This window comes from Equus quagga, chromosome 5, assembly GCF_021613505.1.
Source record: "Equus quagga isolate Etosha38 chromosome 5, UCLA_HA_Equagga_1.0, whole genome shotgun sequence".
NCBI lineage: Eukaryota > Metazoa > Chordata > Mammalia > Perissodactyla > Equidae > Equus > Equus quagga.
The window spans coordinates 55,107,552-55,131,926 of NC_060271.1; the positions used below are offsets into that span (position 1 = coordinate 55,107,552).

Genomic DNA, 24,375 nt, shown 5'->3' on the forward strand with positions numbered 1-24,375 from the left:
CAAGCTGCTGTGGAGACCAAGCACCCCACTTTTGGAGATAGTGTGTTTTCAACGTCCCACTGACTGGAGCATGGGGCACTGTGTGGCATAAGGTGGGGCCCAGAAGGTGCCTGATGTCCACAGGGGGCAACAAAACCCCCTATCAGTTCAGTTCTGTGTGGGTCTGCTTTAGGAATCATCTTAGGCATCTACTAGTGTCCTTGGGGACAGAAAGAGGGCAACGGGGAACCATTAGTGCTTTATCTCTGAGCACTTTCTGAACATAAAGCCCTAAACACACGAGCCAAGACACGAATTTCTAAAATCATTAGCCACGAGCCACCTCTATGGTCTCTACTGCAGTGCTGTGATCCTTGAAGGTGTCCGGTGCTATGGAGATGTGACCTTTCTTGTTCCCTTACCTTTAGCTCTAGTGCTGTGGAAATGCACTCTGAAACACACGCACACGCACACGCTGTGCCTACCGCAATGAGTTATGCCAGGATAGAAAGGAGAAGAATATTAGAAAACAGAGAATTTCATCTCTCTTAGTGTCTGAAGATAAAACCCTCCTGAACGCACAGGAAGACATGAGCGTAAATAAGTCCTTAACATGAAATTAGGTTTTGAAGTATTAAGAGAGACCACAAAAGAGAAACCAAATCTAAGGATGCCCAGAAGTCAGCTGTCCCAGTAGCTAATAGGATAGAAGAGAAGACAGATATAACTCCAGCTCGTTTTGAGTAAGTTACTTGTCAGTGAAAATCGTATCAAACCACAATTTCATGACAAAAAATAAAAAGCAGCAATGGTAGGCTTTGTGAATGCCCGAGATACACCGCTTCCAACATCTTTCCAAAGAAATCACAACGCTGAAATCCCGCCCAGTGCTTTCCTGCCTAAAAGACGGATGGTGGTTTGAATGCAAACCCAGGTCTTCTCTTACATAGAAGGATGTTTCATTTTTAATCTAATTTTTGTGTGAACTACTTGCTCATTAAGTGATCTCATTCTAGGACAGGCTGCCCAAGAGTCTACTCGAGACAGAGTTGAAGCAGAGGGTTACAGGATCTGAAAAGCAACCAGAGGGGCTGGCCCAGTGGCGTAGTGAAGTTCATGTGCTCTGCTTTGGCAGCCTGTGGTTCATGGGTTTGGATCCTGGGCGTGGATCTACATACTGCAATCAAGTCACGCTGTGGTGGCATCCCACATACAAAAGAGAGGAGGATTGGCACAGATGTTAACTCGGGGACAACCTTCCTCAAGCAAAAAAAGAAAGAAAGAAAGAAAGAAAAAGCAATCAGAAGAAGGGAGAAGAAGGAGAAATGGATGGAAGAAGGTAGTGGTGAAAGAGGGAAGATGGCACTCAAACCCCAGGTGGACCAAGCTTCACAAGTCTACAGTGTTGTACAAATTCTGAGAGATGTTTCATTCTTCCTCCCAGCTCACCAGCTGCCTAACCTCTCTGCCTGTTTCCCTTTCCAGATGGCTGCCCATTTCTCTGAAACAAACAAGGGAAACTACCGAGCATGCTCAGCACATCACATGCCTTCACTCCCATTAACCTTAAAATCTGGTTTTAAATGGCAAAAGAAAGTGAAATTAGCAATGAAGTATGACAGGAATTTCTAAACTCGGTACAATTTAAATGCAAAAGTAATTACTAGTTCTATAAAAGAGGTGCACATGGATGTGCAATTTTAATTACATCATTAACTGGATCCCCTGGACTAACATCCCAAGGTAACTACAGTAATTACAACGTGGAAGCGCATACAATGCACTTTTCAAAGAGGGCCACGCACATCTATGAGGTGTCGCACGTGGTCAGGCTTTGAATAGCATACTAATCACCCCACGTTAGAAAATGGTGTGACTTCTGACAACAAACTCACTCCACTATCAACCTGTCCCTTCATTGGCTATCATAGGATAATGGGTGTGCGTGGTAATTCCAAGTCCGAAAATGTTTAAATGTCCTGTACTGCCTTGTTACATGGTTATTTTATTATTTTAGTGCACTATGCGCAATGACAATATTAGTTTGAATGTAATGAAGGACTTTGCTGTAAAATAAACGTTCACTCTGAAGTTGGAAACAAAGGCGATATTTGTCATCCACCAACGAACCACAGCAGAGAATCACCTGCGCTATTTACCAGGAATGTGTGGCCCTATTTATCCCTGATTTCCTAATTCCCAGAGAAGCAAACCCATGGTCTTGTCCTCACAGCAGGTCGGGGACTTGATGTGGCACAAGCCTTCCCACCTCTGTGGACTCTGATCCTCAGGGACATTTCTAAGCAGAGCTGCACCAGGATTCCAACCTCATCCGACACCTCAACTATCCCCCCTACTCTGGATCTTCTCGTCCCAATTCCTGCCCTTGAGCATCAGGCAAATCGAGAAACACGTTAGATAATTGTGTGGGTGTTCTAGAACTTGTATACATGCATGCGGTTAAAATATATTCAAGATTCTTCCACTGTTGCTAGAACGCTGCTGGGAAACTAGACATGGTCTCGCCCCCTATATCCTTTTAGAGACCTTGTAAGTAGCTGATCACACACTTCCGGTGACACTGGTCACAGAACAGTGAGGAAACTGGAAGTCATACAAATGATATGAATAGCAACCAGGAAGACGCAGGACATTTCATTACTGGGTCAAACTGGATTAATATGTTGCTTTATTTAGGTTCTCTGTGAAACCAAAAACTGCACTGCCTTTAACCCACGTGTTCACTACAATGGGCTCCAGTCTCCTCGTGGAGAGGCATTTGACTCCTTCCACCACAAACCTAACCTGCGTCTGACATGAAAGGGCTTCTGGGAGGCAGAAAACAAACAGTCCCTAATCAAAGCACCACCTAAACTGGCTTACAGGAGAAAACTTTAAGAAGAACTAGCCTATGTTTACAACACTGAAACTCTACATAGGTGTGGCACACCCTGGTATAGAGTCTAGCATGCATTAAGCTATAGATAAATATTTGTCAAAAGAAAAACTTCTAAAGACAGTCAGTATTTCTCACCATCCCTATGACGGTGCGACCATAATATAATAGGCTTGTTTTGAGAAGCTACAAAAATAACACACCCAACAAGCAGCCTCCTTCCGAGTGACCCTCCAGAGGCTAAACCTGGAACCAAACTCCATCGCTCTCAGCCCCCTTGCAGACCTGTCTCAGGATGTCCTTCTGAATCAGTCAGTGAATGATACACTAACCGTACCTTTAATAAATGAAGAATTTCTTGCTTTAGATATTTCTGGCTTCATAATCATACCTCTTCATTTAAAAAGCTACACTACAATTACATGACTACATGTCTTATTCACTGAGCTTTGCTTTCAATGACTTAAAGCTGTTATATCAAACCAAATCTCTCATACAAAGTGAAGGTTTTCTATAAGTCCTCACATTATTCAAAGGCACACACACAAGCAATTCCAGAACTCCAGGTGCAGTCTGGGTGACAATCTTGTTGGAACAAGTTTACAGCCTCCCACATGGCCAACACTGAATGGGCACCAAACTCGGACAATTCTTGGTGCCCAACAGTTTACCGTCATATTTCACATGAGACCAAGGGGTAACTTTTAAGTAGTTTTCCATCTTAGCACCAGATCACTTTAGAATAAATTTGGCTGATACATATTTTCATTTCTTTGAAACAAAGAGTAAGGAAAACTTACTTTTAATTTTTTTTAAGAATTTAAGAAAACCTACTTTTTTTTATAACTTATTCAACTTTGACATCTTAGCTCAGAATTCATGAATTCAATGAATGTCATCAAGAAGTGCTCTTAACAAAGAATTCGATACTTACGCCATGATACCCGAGAGGTGAAACATTTCGGCTGTTATATAGGACAAATAGCTGTACAAGAAGACAAAGAGCGGCTCGATCACTCGGATGTTGTGTGTGAACCGAGTCGTAAACGCCGCTATAAATCCCAGGAAGACACCAATCAACACCCCACCAATTCCCACAACAAAGAAGTTCGCGATTCCAGCAAACACGTCAATGGTCTCAATGGTCTTCATCTGGCAAAAAGACTTGAACAAGTTGTACAGGACCTGTGGGAGAAAGGCAGCACACTGTCAAGACCCCTTCCAACTTCCCCATGTTCATGGTGGCCACAGAAACATCTACCTGGCCTTCTAATAAGGATATTTCTTCTGTGTACTGAAGTGATGATCAGTGTCAATAACTGTATATTTACTTGTCTCATATTTTATATTGTCTTTAATACCTTTAAACAAAAAGCTTAGGTAAAAGTGTGCTGTCAAGAAAACTATTTCTAAGGTTGAGGGAGAGGAGACTTCAAAATTATTATACGATTTACTCCTAAAACCTTATTTTTAGATACCATCGAAAAGATTATTTTAAAAGACTTGGTTGCCATCAACACACTCTGCTTGCATTACCGATGCTTGAGAAGTCGTGTGTCACAGAGAAAGCTGGTCAGTGTTGCTGTGAATTTCGTTACCTTTCAAGGCCCTATTGTGGGGTCACACCATGAAAGGGACTCACCCATCAGTACAGGTACCCCACCTGAAGATACCCTCCTCCCAAATCACTGAGATCCTCACTCTTCACTCCCCTCCTTACCTCACCGACATATACTCCTGTCTGCTGTAACATGAGACCTGAAGGAATCTTCCTAAAGCAAAGAGACAGGAACCTGTGTTGTGTGCGTGTGTGTGCGCACATGGTGTAACTTCATCCATATTTTGTCCCTCTAAAGTAATGAGCCTACCTTGTTGCCCAGTTTTTTAAAATCAGCACAGCCTTTACATAGTCCTGGTTTAATTAAGGCTTCAGAAATGCCAGGCACTTCACTCTGCTGGGGGATACGCTTTCAAACTGGCGTCTAAGGGTCACTGTACCAACCGAAACGGGGAGTGATGGCTCATGCTCTACCACTTTTTTCACAAAATCAGCAAGTAAAATACAAGCCAAGCAGGTGCCCTGCTTCTTTTCTTTTCATTGTGACATTTACAGCTGGAATCTTCAGGAAGGCCAGTTGACAGGACGTTGGGGACAAAGGTGTTTTAGGGTGCAGGCTGTGCTATACCTTTATTTGGGTTCTGAGAAACTCAGCATGGAACCCATTTGCCCACAGTCACATAAAATGTCAGAGGCGATATCAGAATCCAGTCTCCTGACCTTCCGGGTAAGCTGTTCAAGGTTCCACCGTGGAGAATGAGTCAGATTCTGCTCGCTCACCAGAGTGTGTCCTGGAAACGTCACTCACTCACTTCTCCTTCACTTACGGTCCCTTACAGCCCACTACATCGCAGCTTTTGTGTAATTTTTTCCTCTTTTCTAGAGGATCATAAACTCCTGATGGTCAAGGATCACACTTATCATGACTGACTTCTCCCCTGCTGCCTAGTAGAGACAATAAATGTCTGCTGGGTTTGAAAATAAGGGGTGGATTATTAGTTAGAAACAAGCGAGCTTTTCCTTTCTCCTAATTGTTGGGGTAACACTCAAGAACATTTGGTACTGTACCACCAAGAGGTGACTTGAGGAAGAGACAACAAAAGCAACTCGCTCCCCTGAGGACTTAAATATCTTGACGGTATCATCATTTGCCAGCAAAAAAACTGGCTTCAAGAAGCAGCCGCTTCCTACATTCAACCAGGGGCTTGCTGCACATGCGGGATTTCATAGCATCAACATGCCACAATTGCTTCCTGAGAGGGGATCCGAGATGTGCTATATATACCCCTTGCCTCCAAACAGCCAAGGCCAAAAGGTGACAGTCACCTGCTCTGCGAGGAGACAGATTTCCTGGCCGACCGTCTCTGGTCTCTGCACAGACAGCCTCCTGCAGGCTTGAGCATCACAGTTCTGTCTCCAGATTCCACGGCTTCTGCTCTCCCTGCCTCCAGCTTGCAGAGCACATCTCACCTCTCTGTTGTTCTAATGTCTCCTACAGCCACCACAATACTTACTTCCTTTAAACACTACTGTTCCATTTTTCACTCTCAAGTTTAAAATCTTTGACTGCCTGACTTTGGGAATGTTCAATACACCTGGCACACTTTTTTTTCACTGCTTTCCAAGCCCCTTCAGACCGAGAGAGGGTCTCATCATTGCTCCGCAAAACACACCATATTTATTCATCTCTGCCCCTGATTTCCTTCCTGTGGTTTCTCTCGGCAGAAACCCAGCCCCTAAACCTTAAGAAACTTTATCTGTCTTCCATGGCCCACCCGAAGCTGCTCTTCTCTCAGGAACCTTCCCGGATTCCTACAGCCCTTGCAAACCGCCCTTTCCTCTACCCTCCCACAACACAGAGGATCCCCCAAACCATTCAGCATTTGCTGATAGGCAACCCTGTATTGTTGATGCTGCCTCTGGAGCGCCTACCTCATTTCCAGCAAAATGAGGAACTCCTCGTGCACAGAACCTAAGCCTCCTTCTGCTCCCCTCTTGCTTAGCTCCCCAGCCCTGCCCCATCTAGCACAGTGAGGAGGCCTCCGAAGGAAGCTCAGGAACTCAGGCCTAAGGGACAACCAGCAAATAGTCATAATCTTTCCAGAGCCATTATCCTGGCAACTCGATCCATCAATTCTATCAAAGGTACATTCTGTGTTTAATACCCCTTTAGGTTTTGCCAAAAGCAAAGCTGAGTCACAGGCACTTGACTCTCAGTGCACCGATCAGAAGCTCCACTCGATGGCTCTGCTGCCTCAGATGCCAGGGCAACGTTCTGAGGAAATATCTCAGGGAGAGACATTACCTTGACAACCAGAGAGCTTTCTACAACTTCCCACCTGTTTTACACTGAACCTGATACCTAGTAATCTACACAAGGTAAAATTCTTTGAGTTACGACTGGCCATAACCCATAGTTGTTCATTCCAGTTAAACTGTTTAATTTTACATAAAGGAATCTATAAAGCGCTTGTGGAGTTATAATTTATATATATATGTATATGCATATGTACATATATATGTATTATGTATGTTGGCTACAGTTATGTCTTTAGTGGGTCTGTGCAAAGTTGACCTCAACTTGACAACTGTATTTTTGCAAGACTGAAATGCCAGGATGCCTCACTGCTAAATTCTGTAATGGGCTCATTTGACAGCTGAGTACCTTTAAATCTCTCTAGTCATTATTTTAATTTTTAAAACACTAACATACATTAAAATTAGAAATTATTTTAAACTTTGATTTCAAAGATGCAATAATTCAGTGAAATCATGTACCACAAGGATGCACACAATACACTTTATCAGAATAGCTTTGCTCCAGAAAAACAGCTTTCAGGTCACTTTTTGTGATATTAAACACAAAGAAGAATAATTTTTGCCTAAGGAGTTTTAAATCTATTCTGCTATTTGCAAGAGCAAAATTTAAGTTGCACCTGGTCACTGTTCACCTTCCAACCTCCTGAACTTAACTTCCACTGCACAGCATGTGATGGCCATTAGGGGACATCCCTAGCCTCTTTCCACAGAGCCTGCTCTCCTTAACCAAGCCTACTTCTCATGACAGAGTGAGGAAACTCTCTAAGTGCTCTTGGAAAATGTACTAGAATATTCAATGGTTGCATTAACATATTCTAGAAATGACGCTGGAAATTAGCATGAGAGTGTGTCATTTGATTACGGACTACCGTGGAAACAGCAGGGCTTCTCAGATAACTGAGAAGCTACACAAGTTTTGCCTAATAGGAGAAATTTTGAAAAATTTTCCTAAAATATTTGTTATAAGGGAAGGCACAATAATCCTATTTAAAAGTCTCACCTTTATTTTTTCAACTGTCATTTCTCCCGTTAATCCCAGTCTACCATAGCCCTGGACCACAGCACAAAGAGTCTGACTGTAATTTATATCTTATCAATTTCTCTTTGCTTTGAGACATTTTTATGGTATGTTTTCTCCCCTTCAACTCTTCTAGCTCAATATTGAATTTACCATGATTTGGGGAAGGAATTTAAACTGCACTGACCTACCATTTCACTCATCCTCCAGACTACATTTTTAACATTAATTGTCTCTGTTTAATCTCTACCCTCCTAATTGCAACTCCTAGTGACTCATCATCTTCATTGTACACAGTGTGGTCCATTTTTTTCATACCTTTCCGCATCCCATGAGTTCCTTACACCTCTCCTGGAGATAGGGCCAGATAATTGAATCAAAGAATCTCCCATAAAACATTTTGACCTCTGTTCTTTGAGGGTTCTAGACTAGGAGGCAAAATTATAATTTTTTACACCATTGTTCTAATTATGCCTAACACCTGGTCAATTCAGTCCACTATTCAGCTAATTCAGTAAAAGAAATATGGGGTGGTTTATTTTCTGCTGTTAGGTGGGCAAACCCCCTGGGCATGCCCTGGTATCTTGTGGGTGTGGCTTGGAGGGTCCACAGCTTTTAGCCCAGGTACAGAACCTAGGGAGGAAGGCTTGTCCATGTGAAACCCTGCAGGGTCCTGACTTACCGGCTTTGGCCTTGTAACCAGGGCTTCCCCATCTACAGAGCAGCCATACCCTTTCTCTGTCCTTGTCCTCCTTCCTGCACTGGAATGGCAGGCTCTCAAGTTGGCCCACTGCCCGCTCTGAGTCAGCCCTCCCTCCATCCATAAAACCACATTTGATGGCTTCGTGCCTCTTGAGAGGAAGCACAGGATGTGCCTCTGGGAGGCCTGGGGCCCTTGTGCACTTTAAACTGGAGTTGAGCCAGATCCTTTCCTGAGATCGACTCTTGACAAATTCAAAGAATGGACCACTGAGGTGTGCGAATGAGCGCTCTTACAAGAGAAGCAGCAGCAGGGTAGAGGCGTGGTGTCCCACTCTGAAACTGACCTGACTGCTACACTGCCCCGGGAGGAATGCGGCATGGTGTCATTATTTCATTGTCAAGTTTGCTTTCCACTACGAGAATTCCACACTGAAGTGTCCACAATCTCCCTCAACAAGGGTAAAATGTAATATTAAACATAAATCCCAATGGAAAACTTGCTGCCTCCGGACATTAGAATGAGTCATAAAATGTCTTCATTGCTATGGCAGTTTCCCAGTTAAAATTTAATCTTGGTGAGTTAATGACTAACCACTGCTAATGAATAATGGAATAAATGAAGTGGATTTTGTTACTTGAGTGAGGTGACTTAGTTGTCTTAACACAGTTGTCTAAGCAGCTATTCTGAGATACGGGATTTCCTTACCAACAAATTATTTTCTACACATAGTTTTCCCTAACTACATATGGAGTTAATGGACATCCTTAAAGATGATATTTTATTCCGTTCAAGGGTCTGAATATAGGCTGTCAGAGAATAATGTTGGTTTCTATGTTAACTTTTAAATGAATCAAGAATAACATTTCAATGATAGGAACTAAGGCAGAGGGTAATATAAATTACTAAAGTTACTTAAATACATTCTGATTAATCTTTCTCTACCTGAATTTTCTTATCTGCAAAATGGAAAGAATAACTACTTCCTAGTTTGTCACAAAGACCTGGGCACAAGGTAAGCATTCCCAAAAGCTTAATGGCTATGGTTATATCACCACCACCACCACAGAATCTTGGCGAATGTGAAACAGCGTCACCGATGCACATAGTGGTTAACCTCCCGGTGACCCGAATGTCCTTCACAGTGGGGGGAGCTCTTTGCAGGCCTGTGAGTGAGGGGGAGACTGCCTCACCCCTTCTCTCCACACCTTGCCTGAGCTCAGAAGTAAGGGCGGAGGTAACTTCTGCTAACATTAAGATCACAACAGCCTCTGACTCTAATTATGTGTTAATTAGTGAGAATTAAAAATAATTTGCATTTTCCGAACAAATATCCACAGACAGGGAAATAGTGAGGACCAGAGATGCTGGCTGAATAGTAACAGGAAGCGAGCGCATGATGACAAATTTGCCTAAAGTCACAAAATAATAAATAAACCAGATAGAGAATGGCACCTAGTAGGTATTACCACTTCACTTGTATTACAGACGTTGTACACGACAGAATTATTTCTCAAGACGAAGTCTGGGACCTGAAGTCCTTTAAATTCTTATCAAAGACCATTACTTTTGAAAATGCTAAATGAGAAATCCTCAGACACAAAGGTCACGATCACATTCATGCTCCTCTGGCATTAGCAGGGCCTTGTAAGCAAAGAACAGTTACATAGCTGGTGCAATCCAGTGCAAAACGAAAACGAGGGCCCACTGTATAATGATAAATAAGTAAGTGGGGCCAGCCCGGTGGTGAAGAGGTTGGGTTTGCATGCTCCACTTTGCCAGCCAAGGGCTTGCAGGTTCAGATCCCGGGTGTGGACTTACATACGGCTCATCAAGCCATGCTGTGATGGAATCCCATATACAAAATAGAGGAAGATTGGCACAGATCTTAGCTCAGGGCCAATCTTCCTCACACACACACACGAAACTAACTAAATAAATAACTGAATATAATAAATTAAAAAATTTACTAAGCATTTCAAGACAGTGACCATAGAGCATTAAACCAAATAAGGAGCCCTTCTAAACACAGGGCTGTGTGACCACACAGGTGCACGCTCTGCCTACAGGGTCTCACTTAAGCCGGTACTGTCAGAAAGCTGATGCAGATTGGTGGGCGGCCCCCATGTTGGAGTTACTCACCACTGTCACCGCATCATTCAGCAGGGACTCTCCAAAGACCAGGATGTAGAGCTGCTCGTTGACGTGAATGTTCTCAAAAACGGCCAGCACAGCCACGGGATCCACAGCGGAGATTAAGCTGCCGAAGAGCAGATTCTGGAGCAAAGTGATGTCGCTCAGGCCAAAGGCTTCAATCTGGCAGATACCAAACAAAGACACCCCAATGCCAATGGAATTCCACAGTGTCCCCACCACAGCATACCAGAAAATGGTGCCGAAGTTCTCAAAGAATGGGCGCGTGGGCATGAAGTAGCCCGCGTCAAGCACAATGGGTGGCAGGAGATATAAGAAGAACACATCAGTCTTCATGGCAGGGGGGGACTTTTCATCAACTCCGAAAATAATCCCGCCTAGCAGAAGTCCAACCATTATAAGAAGGCAGCTCTCAGGCACGATGGTGGGCAACTTGTGATAGAGATGGAAGCCTATTAAGGAACAAATAGACACAAGATTTAGGATATGCAGGAATCATGCGGAAGATAAACTGGTTCTCTCCGACAGACCCAGTGGGTCCTATTTCCAAATCTCCCCCTCAGCATAATTGATCGTAGATGGCTTTACAGACTTCGATGTAAAAGTCAGATGATCCCCTCAAAACTAACCACAAAGCACACTTAGGCACAAGTGTAACTATATCAGAAGTTGAGGGCTCTAAGTGCACAGTATTTATACAGTACGGTTTGTGTCTAAACTCCCATTAACTTTTCTTAAATAAGAATGCAATTTTATATTTGAAGCAATTTTGTGATTTCCAACACATTTTCAAATGTAACATCTCATTTCATCCTCATAAAAACCTGAAGGAGTAGGCAAGGCAATTACTCTCACCCCTTTTTAATTTAAGTGGAAACCGAGGCTCAAAGAGGTACAAGGTCTTGCCAAGGTGGCCAGATCACATGCCAGTTTTCAGACTACTGCTGTCACCCCTAATACTGAGAAGAGTTCGTAACTTATTTAATAGTCTTAATTTCAGATTCTTTCATTTGGAAGGCTAAGTTTAATTTTTCAGATGTCTGCTCCTTCAGAGACAGCCAAACCAATTCATCAAAGGTACATTGGGGGCCTACCACATGAGGGATATAAACACACCATGATCGCCAATCTCGAAGAGCTTCCAATGGAAGCAAAGGAACAGCTGTGGTTAGGACCGACTCTAACCCACGGCACCGCGTGACAGAGCCCCAGTCAAGTGCTACAGGACTAGAGAAGGAGGAAACCTGGTGAGGACACCGTGGAGGAGGCAGCATCTGGCAGGGCTTCATAAAGGACAGACAGGCATGAAACACATAGAGGAGGCACGAAGACCCCCTAGAAAGGGAGGAGATGGAGGAAAATCCCTGTCTCCTACTTGGAGGTGGAGCCCACTGTAGCTTTAATGCAGAGACTGTGAAGGGAGGGCTGTAGCAGGAAGGGAGGAGGGGAACGTGGGTTGACCAGCACACAGGGCAACGTGGGACGCAACTCCACACACAAAGGCACTTGACAGGCCTTCGCTGAGGACAGCCCCTATTTACAAGGCAACAGCGCGTCATCCTGAAGGCGTTTCACACGTTTTAGAATTAAAGCAGCATACAAAAATTATCTGAATTACAGGAACATAATATTAAAATGACAGAATAAGTCCTTAGAATCTTACAATTCCATAAGTTTTAATAAGTAAATCCTTAGAAGTCTATAAAATGTACTAAAGTTGCAGCGTGAAATAGTTTGTGAACCAAAAAAATGTAAGCATGATAATTTGAAGAGATTTAAAGAACTAATTTCTAAATAATACAGTGGACTTCTTTACGTCGGTATTCAAATCATCACTGCAGCTTTGGTTATTTTATTATTCATATTATAACAGGCTCCAGTCACTGTTGGAGAATAGATGTATTCAGCTCTTTGGGCCTCTCTTTACCCACGACCACTGGCCTGCGACCCTCTCTGTTAAACAGAGAAGTTAAAAAAGCTCAGTGAAAACTGTATCTTTGTAACTTTCCTCACTCTGCCTCCTGCTTCTACACGTGACTTTCCCCGTATGTCAGGATGTGCTCTAGCAGCCTCCCTGGTCCCCCAGGGTCCGAGCGCAATCAGCTCCTTGGCTGCCCTCTGCGACTGCTCCCTGGCTTCGGATCCAGCTCCCTGACTCGCTGCCTGTGGCGGTGTTTGGGTTACGAACAGGCCGAGGCCCAGTCTGCTCATCTGCAGAATGGCGACAGGTGCACCCACCATATGAAGAACTTTAACGATAACGGAGCTGTCGGCTGCACAGCACTAACCACTGTGCCTGCGACATCACAGATGCCCCCAAATTTTTGTTTTCTCCCCCTATTCTACATGAAAAAGCAAGAGAAAAGAGTTCTAAAGAAATGCACAGAAGCAAGACAAACTGAAAATGGGTGAGGCCAGTTCAGGGCGACGCCCACTTCCTCTTCTTTTCTCTTTCTTTCCTTTTCCTGCCAGCCAGTCTCAGGTTCCCAATGCTCTCACATTGGCAAGACATCTCTCACTGTGTCGAAAGGAGATTCTTCTTCCTAAGAACGGAAGCTGGAAACCAGGTATCTGGGAGGTAGGATAAAAGAGAGATGGCTTAAATGCACCATACAGGCCAATGACAGCCTTGCTCATGCAGTGTGACTGATCCTGACCAGGAACCCAGGCAAGTGAGCAGGAATCCACCCAGTAGAAGCCAATGAAATGCAGCAACATCAACGCAGTATGCAGTTAGACGGAAGAGCCACCAGGACAGAGGGCTGAAGGAGGCATGGTGGAAGTGAGGAGGAGAAAATCTGGTAGTAGCAAACATCAGAAAAAGAACAGCAACAGACTGAGTCATTTGTTTAAGAAATCATGTGCTTATATTTTATCTTTTAATTATTTTATTGAGGTCATATTTGCTTATAATATTGTGTAAATTTCAGGTGTACACTACTATATGTCAGTTTGTATATAGATTTCCTTGTGGTCATCACCAACAGTCTAGTTTTTATCCATCACCATATGCGTGCCCCTTTACCCCTTTCGCCCACCTCCCACTTCCTTCTCCTCTGATACCCATTAATCTGTCCTCCTTTTCTATGTGTTTATTTATCTTCCACATAAGAGTAAAATCATATGGTGTTTGTCTTTCTCCATCTGACTTATTTCACTTAGCATAATACCCTCAAGGTCAATCCATGTTGTCACAAAAGGCATGATTTTGTCTTTTTCATGGCTCAGTAGTATTCCATTGTGTATATATACAACATCTTCTTTAGATATTCATCCCTTCATGGGCACTTGGGTTGCTTCCACATCTTGGCTATCGTGAATAATGCTGTGATGAACATTGGGGTGCAGAAATCTATTTGAATTGTTGACTTAATTAACAAGACAAGAAATAACAAACGTTGGAGAAGATGTGGAGAATAGAGAACCCTCATACACTGCTGGTGGGACTGCAAGCTGGTGCAACCACTATGGAAAACAGTGTTCATATTTTGAAAAGGCTATTCTCCTTTCTTTTATGAATGCTTAGGCCATTTGGAACTGGTCTGACTGACCCTTGCTTGAAATTGGAGAGCAGTTACTGGATCTGCCCAGTTGTTCCACAGGCCAGAAGGGATTAAATGAAGGGCGGTCACAAGGGATCTTAGTTCAATGTTTTTTGGTGAACATAAAGAGAGACACTGAATTTTATAACACATTCTCTGCTGGCATCAAAGGTTTTGTATATAGGTGTCTATGCTTTTATGAATGACAGAGCCAAACTTATCAGCAAAATAAATAGTCAAAACAAAATTTTAAAAAGCTTCTTAAAATTCATTGTTCACAGAATAAAACAAATCAATCAACATTTACAAATATGCATGCATTTATGCCTCTCCCCTACCCTACCAGCAAGGATTTCTTGAAGGGGAAATGAACTTGAATAGACAGACTTCGCCTTTCCAGGGTCATTATCCCACCCAATATTATTGAGAAATATGTCAGTTATTGGGCAAAAAATAAAATGAACTTTTTTTTTTTTGGAGGAAGATTAGCCCTGAGTTAACATCTGCCGCCAATCCTCCCCTTTTTACTGAGGAAGACTGGCCCTGAGCTAACATCCGTGCCCATCTTCCTCTGTTTTGTATGTGGGATGCCTGCTACAGCATGGCTTGATAAGCAGTGGGCGCATGGGTCCGCACCCAGGATCCAAACCCGCGAACCCTGGGCCGCTGAAGTGGAAAGTGCAAACTTAACGACTGCGCCACCGGGCCAGCCCCAAAATGAACTTTTTGATGATTTTTACAAGGCTGAACATGAGCTACTGTGGCTGAACATGAGCTACTGCAGGTACAATCTACTGTTTGGTCCAGGAGTCAGCTTTTCTCTGCAAAGGGACAGACAGTAAACGTTCTTGGCTTGCAGACCATACTTTACTGTCTGCTGTGGTACAAAAGTCACCCGAGATAACGAGATAACACCTAAATGAACGAGCATGGCTGTGTTCTAACAAAATTTTATTTACGGACATGGAAACAAAAATACAATTTTATACGTCACGAAATATATTCTTTTGATTTTGTCTAACCATTTAAAAATGTAAAATCATTCTCGACCCCTGGACCATACAAAACGAGGCTAAGGGCCCCATGTGGCCCCCAGGCTGTGGCTACCCCCAGCTTAGTCTGTTCTTTGTATTTCCTGCTAACTTCCATTTACAGTGTCTGGGGCATTGTACTTATGTCATTCACTTTTCATTACTACCACATAAAAGTCTGTGAGAATGGATGCTTTAAAATTTATTTTATTTTAATTGCAATAGAAATTCACTCAGTGGGAAGGCAGGCAGGACTAGAGGTCTCTTGTACAAAATACAGTTAAGACATTCCCCTTTTAGAGGGAATCTGTCTTAATTTCTCTCTGCATACATTGTGGAAATTCACTGAGCTTAAAATCTGTAGATCTATGCATAACTAAGTGCAATGCAACTAATTCACTACATTTTCTCATTATACTTAAAACAAGCTATTTGTTAAATTCTGGGAAGAGAGCGAAGTGAGAAACAACACAGGAAGCTTCCAGATAAGCAGGATCACAAAAGAGCAACAATGTAAAAATCTGAGTCAGAGAAAATCATCACCACCACCACCAACAAAAACCATACAAAATAAGTCTCAATCAAAAAAAATACAGTTTTAATTCACAAGTAGTAAGGAAAAGGGACCCCAGCAGAGGTGAGGCAGGACAAACCCCGGGAGAGAGAGCACTAACTCTAGGTGAAAATAAACACAAACCTTCTAATTAATACTCCATATTTTATAAAGGTTAAAGAAAAAAGAATGACATTTATTAGATCCATAAATATTTGCCAAGCCCATGTTAAGTGGAGGACAAGTACCCTTGGGAGCAATGTCAGCACAGCCAGCCATTCAGGCTACCTGACCCAGAACCAGCTTCTGGGCTGGTCATTCTCCAAGCAACTCTGGGAAAAGCTGGATTTCAAGTAAAGTGTAGTCTAAAATAAGTCATGCCTATTTGGCTGGGGGCAAAAAGGTAAATATTTATGGAATACATTAAACTTGTTTTGAAGTATTAAGAGAAATAACAAGTTCATTCAAGCCTAAAATTGCTGATTTTATGTATTCCAATTCACATAGCACCAAATATACATTTTAAAAAATAGAATGTTAATGAGCAATAGATAGAAACAGAGAGAAAATAGTAAGAAATACCGTTTTGATCACATACATCAATAAGCTGCTATCACTGCATGATAACTCTAGTGGACAAAGACAGTGATAGAATTAAATTCCAAAAATAAATAGAATCGAATTGAGAAAATAATAAAAATAAATAATAAAGATAAGCAAATAAATAAAATAAATAGAATAAGATTCAACCAATAAAGTAGAATTAACTGATCTATGTCAACAACTTACTAACGTGTGAATATAGATTTCTCACAACATTTAGTCCTATACGCGGACTGAAAGATAATTTAACATTCACCACACCAAAAACTAGTGCAGCTGTGAATATAGAGGTTTTAAAAGTGTTCCACTTATATGGTTTGCAAAAGACTTAATAAAATAATTGAAAATGTAAATGAAACATCAAAAATTTATTGGGATTATTCCAAAGCAGAACTTACATGGTATTTAATATTTCCAAATGACTTGACCACTTGCAAAGAAAAAGAAAAACATAACGAGTGCAGTCTGGCCATGAAGAATTTTGGAAAGGAACATAGTTAGACCCTCAATCGGATACTTGTTGAGTAGCTTCTCTGTACAAGGCACTGAGCGACCCAGCGTTGGATGAAGTGAGAAAGAGGAATCAAAGATGAATTCAAGGTTTTTGGCTCAAACAACTGGGTGTAGAGTGGGATTATTCACTGAGATAGAGAACAATGAGAAAAGAGAAGATCTCAAAGGAGATAATGAAGATTATAAACGCCAATCAGAATCTCCTTGAAAAATATCATGGAGGTTAACAAATTGATAGCAAGATTTAGCTGGAAGAAATGGCAGACAGTTTCTACAGAACGAATATTATAGAAGAGCTGTCTCTTCTTAAAGGGTATGATGTCAGACTTGCCCTACGCCACTGCCAAAAATATTGCTGCTTGTTTTCATTAAGCCCAATAGTAAGTCCAGACAATGGCATGTAGTGATACAAGAATATCATATAAAGTAAGAAGCTATATAACCACGGGGAAAGAAAGCAAAATTTAATCAGTGGTATTGGAGGAGATAAAGAGAAATCACACACCTACGTGTTTCTTTTTTACTTTTACAACTGTGAAAAGTTCTGTGAAGGTCAAAGAGTTTAACAGTTTTTAAAAATCTATTAAAACAGAAGGAAATCTTATGCTGTAATCATCTCACTTACAACATGATAGAATCAGTGACCCAAAAATAAAGTATATTAAGGATTAAGGTAGAAGACAGGTTTCTTCTTCTGAATTCACCTTTTTAAAGTTTGTGCAGAAAAACAAAAAAAAGGTAAGAAAATGAAGAGAAACCAAAAGAACTGACTTTTGCTTCTAGGAAGATGGAGTATTTATTTTTCTCTATTCCCACTCTAGGAAGACCCTGGAAGGCGGAGAGAAGAAGGAAGACCAGCTAGGGACTCCAGATCTGGAGAACGACATGACAAGGAATTCCCCAGGTTTTCCTTTTGCCTCTAAGATCTCAGACTTGGAGTCGAAGAAGGCAGCAACCTGGAAACGCCAATGGGCACACACAACAAAAGCCTGCTCTCTTTAGAGAAAGACCAGGAGAAAGCCAGCCTAGCAAGACAGAAACCTCTTAGATAATCACAGCTGCACTCCAGGAAAACACCACAGAAGAAGCTGAGGCCCCAGCCCCAGCAAAGTCTGAGTGGGGAGTCTAGACTGTAAGGGACACCTCAGCCTCCCTATTAGGGTGGTGTCAGAAAAGAAAAAGCAGGGAAGTGGGACTGTCTCCACTACTGGGTGGTAATGACACCCCTCTCCCTCCTGCTGCCAGTGAAGACTACGTGGGAAACCTGGACTTTCACCACCCTGTAATAATGAGGCACCACGCCCTGCCCCTGGTAAGTCAGAGGCTTAGTAGAGAGTCAGGACTTTCACTTCCACCCAACAGTAATGAAGCCAGGCCTTCCCTGTGGTGTCAGTGGAGGCCACAAGGGAGCAGCAAGGAGGTATCAGTGGAGACCTGGTAAGGATCCAGAACTCCCGCCCCATGCAGCACCAAGGAGGAGCATCCCCCTCAGGTGGTCAATGGAAGCAAAGTGGGAAATCTGAAAACCTACCCCCAGCTGGCAGTAATGATACGGCATCTCCCTCCACCCCACCAGCAGAGTTGTGTCCTAGGAGGTCATTTAAAACAGGAAGTATGAATAAGATCCAGGGTCTCATAATATAAGACCTGAAATGTACATGCTTCAATAGAAAATCACTCATCACATCAGCAACAAGGAAGATCTCAAACTTAATGAAAAAAGACAATCCATAGATGCCACTGTCATGATAACAGAGATGCTTGATTTATCTGGCAAAATTTTAATACTGCCAAGATAAAAATGTTTCATGACCAATTACAAACACACTTGAAACAAATGAGAAAAAAATAGAAAGTTGGAGCAAAGAAATAAAACACCTGTGCAAAGAAATAAAAGATATAAAGAAGAACTCTATGGAAATTTTAGAACTGAAAAATAGAATAATTGAAATAAAAATTTCAATTGTCTAGGCTCGACAGCAGAATGGAGTAGACAGGAAAGAATTAGTAAAATGCAAGATAAAATGATAGAAATTACCCAATGTGAACAACAGAGAGAAAACTGACTTAGGGCCTAAGGGACCTGTGGAACTATAACAAAAAATCTAGCATTCATGTCATCAGAGTCCCATAGAGAAAAAAGAGAGAGAGAGAGGCTGGAAAAGTACTCAAAGAAATAATAGCTAAAACTTCCCAAATTCGGCAAAAGACATTAAGCTACAGAATCAAGATGAGTGAGCCTCAAATAGAATAAACCCAAAGAAATTCACATCAAGACACATCATAGTCAAAGTTCCAAAAATATAGAAAAAGAAAAAGCCTTGATAGCAGGTAAAGAGAAAGGACATCTTATCTACAGGAGGGAAAACAGAATGTTAGCAGATTTCCCATTAGAAATTAGGGGAGCTATAAGGAAGTGGCACAATATTGTTTATGTGCAGACAAAGGAACTGCCAGCCCAGAATTCTATATCCAGAGAAAGTGTCCCTCAGTAATGCAGAGGAAATCAAGACATTCTCAGGTGAAGGAAAACTAAGAACATTTGTTACCAGCGGACCTGCCCCAAAATAATGGCTAATGGAAATTCTCATGGAAAGCAATGGAATCTTGGAACATCAGGAAGTAAGAAAGAAAGGCAGAAAGAGTAAAAATCTGAGCCAATTCAATAAGTTTTCCTTCTCTAAACTTACTTTCTAAATTAAGTTTGACTGCTGAAGCCAAAATTCTGACACCGTTTGATATGGTTCTCAAGGTATATAGAGAAAATGTTCAGGACAATTATATTAAGAGTGGGCAAGGATAAAAAGATGTAAAAGGAGGTAAGGTTTCTGTAGTTCCCTCACACTGGTAAATGACTACAGCAGGAAACTGATATTGTTATGTATATATAATGTAATATCTAGAGGAACCACTAAAGAAGCTATACAAAGAGATACCCTCCAAAACACAATAGATAAATTAAAATGGAGTTCTAAAAAGTGTTCAAGTAGCCCATGGGAAGGCAGGAAAAGAAAACAGAGAAACAAAAACAGTGAACAAACAATACAAAAAATAAAGGGGCAGATTTCAACCCCAACATATCAATCGTTACATAAAACGTAAATAGTCGAAATGTATCAATTAAAAGACAGCTGTCAGCAGAATGGATTAACAAAAAATATGACCCAACTTTCTGCTGTCTACCAAAATCCCACTTCAAACACAATGACATAGGCATGTTGAAAATAAAAGAGTGGAAAAAGTTACATCATTAAAACATTAATCAAAAGAAAGCAGGAGTGACTACATTAACATGCAGTGAAGTAAGCTTCAGAGCAAAGAAAATTACTAGAGACAGGGAAAGACACTACATAAGGCTAAACAGTCAGTCCACCAAGGAGACAGAGCAAGCTTAAATGTGTACGCACCAAACAACAGAACTACAAAATACATGAAACAAAAACTGATAGAATGAAAAGGAGAAATAGACAAACACACAACTCCAGCTAAAGACTTCAACACCCCTCTCTCAATAATTGATGGAATAACTAGACCATCAACCAACAGCATCGAATTCTATAGAAGATGCCAACCACCAACAGATTACACATTCTTGTCAAGACTCCACGGAACATGTACCAAGAAAACATATCCTGGGCCATAAAAACAAACTTCAACAAACTTAACTGAAATCAAACAGAGTATATTCTCTAACCACAACAAAGTCAAATTAGAAATCAATAACAAACAGAAAGCAGCAGAATCTCTAAACTTGGAGACTCAGCAACACACTTCTAAATAATCTATGAGTCTTCACATCCATTAGGATGGCTGTAATCAAAAAGACAGATAATAACAAATGTTCGCAAGGATGTGGAGCAATCAGAACCCTCATACACTGCTGGTGGGAATATAAATTGTACAGCCACTCTGGCAAAAAGCCTGGCAGTTCCTCAAAAAGTTAAACATAGACTTATCATTTGGCCTACAAATTTCACTCAAAAGAAATGAGAATCTGTGCACGCAAAAACTTATAGACAAAATGTTCATAACAGCATTATTCATAATAGCCAAGAGGTTGGAAACAACCCAAATGCCCATGAAATGATGAATGGATAAACAAAATGTGGCAAAACCTCACAAAGGAATATTTGGCCATAAAAAGGAATGACACACTGATAGATGCAACAACGTGGATGAACCTCAAAAACATTGTGCTAAGTGAAAGAAGCCAGTCACAAAAAACCACATACATATGATTTGATTCTATTTATATGAAATGTCCAGAATAGGCAAAACTACAAAGGCAGAAAGTAGATTAGGGATTTCCTAGGGCTGGTGCAGGATGGGGGAATCACATAGTCATAGCTAAAGTATATGGGATTTCTTTGGAGGGTGATGAAAATATTCTAAATTTTATTGTAGTGATGGTTGCACAACTGTGAATATACTAAAGACCATCAAATCGCATTCTGTAAATGGGTGAAATATATTATGCAAATTATAACTTAATAGTGTTATTACAAACAAATAATCCATGGGTCAAAGAGGAAGTCTCAAGGGAAACCAAACAGTACTCTGAACTGAATAAAAATGAAAACATAACATATCAAAATATGGGATCCAGAGGCCAGCCCCATGGCTAAGTGGTTAAAGTTCTGTGCACTCTGCTTTGGGGGCCGGGGTTCTCGGGTTCAGATCCTGGGTGAGGACCTACTCCACTCATCAGCCATGCTGTGGAAGCATCCCACATACAAAACAGAAGAAGACTGGCACGGATGGATGTCAGCTTGGCTAATCTTCCTCAGGCAAAAAAAGAAGAGGATTGGTCATGGATGTTAGCTCAGGGCGAAGCTTCCTCACAAAAAACAGAACAAAAAAAATGTGGGATATGGTTAAAGTAGTGCTGAGAGAAATGTATAGCACTAAACGCATTTATTAGAGAAGAGGAAAAGTCTCAAATCAATAATCTAGCCTTCTACTTCAAGAATCTAGACAAAGAAGAGCAAAATAAACCCAAAGGAAGCAGAAGGAAGGAAATTATAAAGAAAACAGCAGGTCAGTGAAATTGAAACCAGAAAACTAGAAAAAACTTCAATGATATAAAAAGCTGGATCTTTGAAAAGACCATTAAAATTGACAAACCTCTAGCAAGACTGTTAAAAAAAAAGAGAAGACACAAATTATTTATATTGGGAGTCAAACAGCGATATCATTCAGACCCTGGTGACATCAAAGGGATGATAAGGGAATACTAGAAAGTACTCTACACACATACTTGACATCTTAGATGAAACGGACTGATTCCTCTAAAAACACAAACGGCCGCAACTCACCTCATACGAAGGAGACAATTTGAATAGCCCAATAACTAGCAAAAAGAATTTAATCTGTAACTTAAAACTCCTCAAAAAAGAAAACTCTAGGCCCAGATGGTTTCACTACTGAATTCTACAAAACAACACTAATTCTACACAATCTCTTCCAGAAAACAGAAGAGGGAGGAACATCCAGTTCATTTTATGAAGCTCGTACTACCCTGATATCAAAACCAATGACAGTACAAAAAAGAAAGCAACAGACCAATGTCCTTTATGAGTATTGTGATACTGTGATTTACAGTAAGAAATAAGTGTTTGGTCTTCAACCCGGTTCCTGGCACAGAGCTCCTAAAACCCTTGACATTTTCCTAAGTGAGGAGGGCAAAAAAAAAAAAAAAAAAAAGATGTCTTTTGTTATGTTAATGAGGTGACTTTGGAATGTCCCTAGGTCACCTAAGGATGGGGCTGGTTGCCAGGAGAACCAGCCATGTGATTAGAGGGTTGGAACTTTCAGGCCCACCCACCCTGACCTCAGGGAGCGGAGAGGGGCTGGAGACTGAATCACCCACCAATGGCCAGAGATCTAAGCAATCGTGCCTGCATAATGAACCCTCCATAAAAACCCAAAAGGACTTGGTTTGGAGAGCTCCCAGGTTGGTGATCACGTGGAGATTCGGGGAGAGTGGCACACCCGGAGAAGCATGGAAGCTCTGCGCCCTTGCCCCATACCTGCCTTGTGCATCTCTTCCATCTGCCTGTTACTGAGTTACAGCCTTTTATAATAAATGGGTAATCTAGTAAGTAAAATGTTTGTCTGAGTTCTCCAAACCACTCTTGTAAATTAATCGAACCTAAGGATGGGGTTTGTTGGAACCTCTAATCTATAGCCAGTCAGTCAGAAATACAGGTGACAACCTGGACTTGCGGCTGGCATCTGAAATAGAAGGCAGTCCTTTGGGACCAAACTCTTAACCTGTGGGATCCGATGCTCTCTCTGGGCACAAAGTGTCAGAACTGAGTTGAAGTGGAGGAAACCCAGCTGATGTCCAAGAATTGCCTAGTGGTGTGTGGGATAAACCCACACCTTGGAATTGGGTGCAGAATTATAGTGCAGATGCAAAAACCATTACCAAAATATTAGCAAAGAATTCAGCAAAATATAAAAAAAATTATACACTATCACCAAGTGAGGTGTATTCCAGGGATACAAGGCTGGTTAAATAGTCAAAGACTAATCAATGTAATTCATCCTATCAACGTACTAAAGAAGAAAAATTACATGATTATACCAATCAATGCAGAAAAAGCATGTGGCAAAAGTTCAATCTCCATTCATGATAAAAAGCCTCTGCAAACTAGCAACAGAAAGGAACGTCCTGAACTCGATAAAGATCATCTACGAAAACCTGACCGATTCCAAATGCCAAGTTTTAACTACCACGCACAAAAGTGCCCAGATGGCACAAAGGTGGCCTGCTCACTTTTAAAACCCCAAGTTGGTGCTCAAGACACGTATGTTGAAAAAATGATTGACTAGCCTATAAATCATTAGATGAAAATCCTATATATTATGAGAAAATCATTGCAAAGAAAATACTCATCCTTCCTAGAAACTGATAAATAACTTATATCATTACTTACTCTTTCATTCATTGACTCACAAGCATATCCAAGCACTCACCATCAGGAAGTGTGCAAGTCACTAGAGACACAGCAACGACCAAGACAGACATGGCCCTGTCCTCAGGAAGTTTACCATCTATGGGGATGAAGGATGTCAAGGAGGTCATTATAAAAGTAGTGCTTATTATAGAGAGGGGAAAGTCATGATGGAACCACATCACAGGGTCCCTAATCTTGTCTGCCCCACGGAGGAGGGGCCCCTGAATGAAACAATGCTTCACCAGAGAAGAGAAGAGAAACAGAAATTGTCAAAGCCAAGAGGGGTATGAGGGTCTTCCAGAGGGAACAGCACATACAAAACTCACTAGAGAGGGCACAGGTGTGGCCCATCGGAGGTGCTGCAAGAAATCCAAGAGACAGGGCGAAAGTAACTTATCCTGGGCCTTGTCACCCACAGTTTGGATTCACCTGAAGGTAGAGGGAAGTAATAACACCCAATATGCGCAAGGACATGAGAAAACACAAACGTTTTTCATTGAAGACATTCACTCAGTGTGTTGAGTGGACAGTGAGTGACCCATGTGGC

General features: G+C 41.6%; 1 protein-coding gene across 1 annotated transcript in view; it reads right to left on the bottom strand.

Annotated features, from left to right (window-relative positions):
- SLC9A2 (solute carrier family 9 member A2) overlaps positions 1-24,375 on the bottom strand; it is a 90,113-nt gene that overhangs the window by 46,186 nt on the left and 19,552 nt on the right. The window contains exons 2-3 of the mRNA XM_046662276.1: positions 10,613-11,076; positions 3,810-4,060 (exon numbers count right to left, since the gene is read on the bottom strand). Of these exons, the coding sequence (XP_046518232.1) occupies positions 3,810-4,060; positions 10,613-11,076 (715 nt within the window). The remainder of the gene's footprint in view (positions 1-3,809; positions 4,061-10,612; positions 11,077-24,375) is intronic.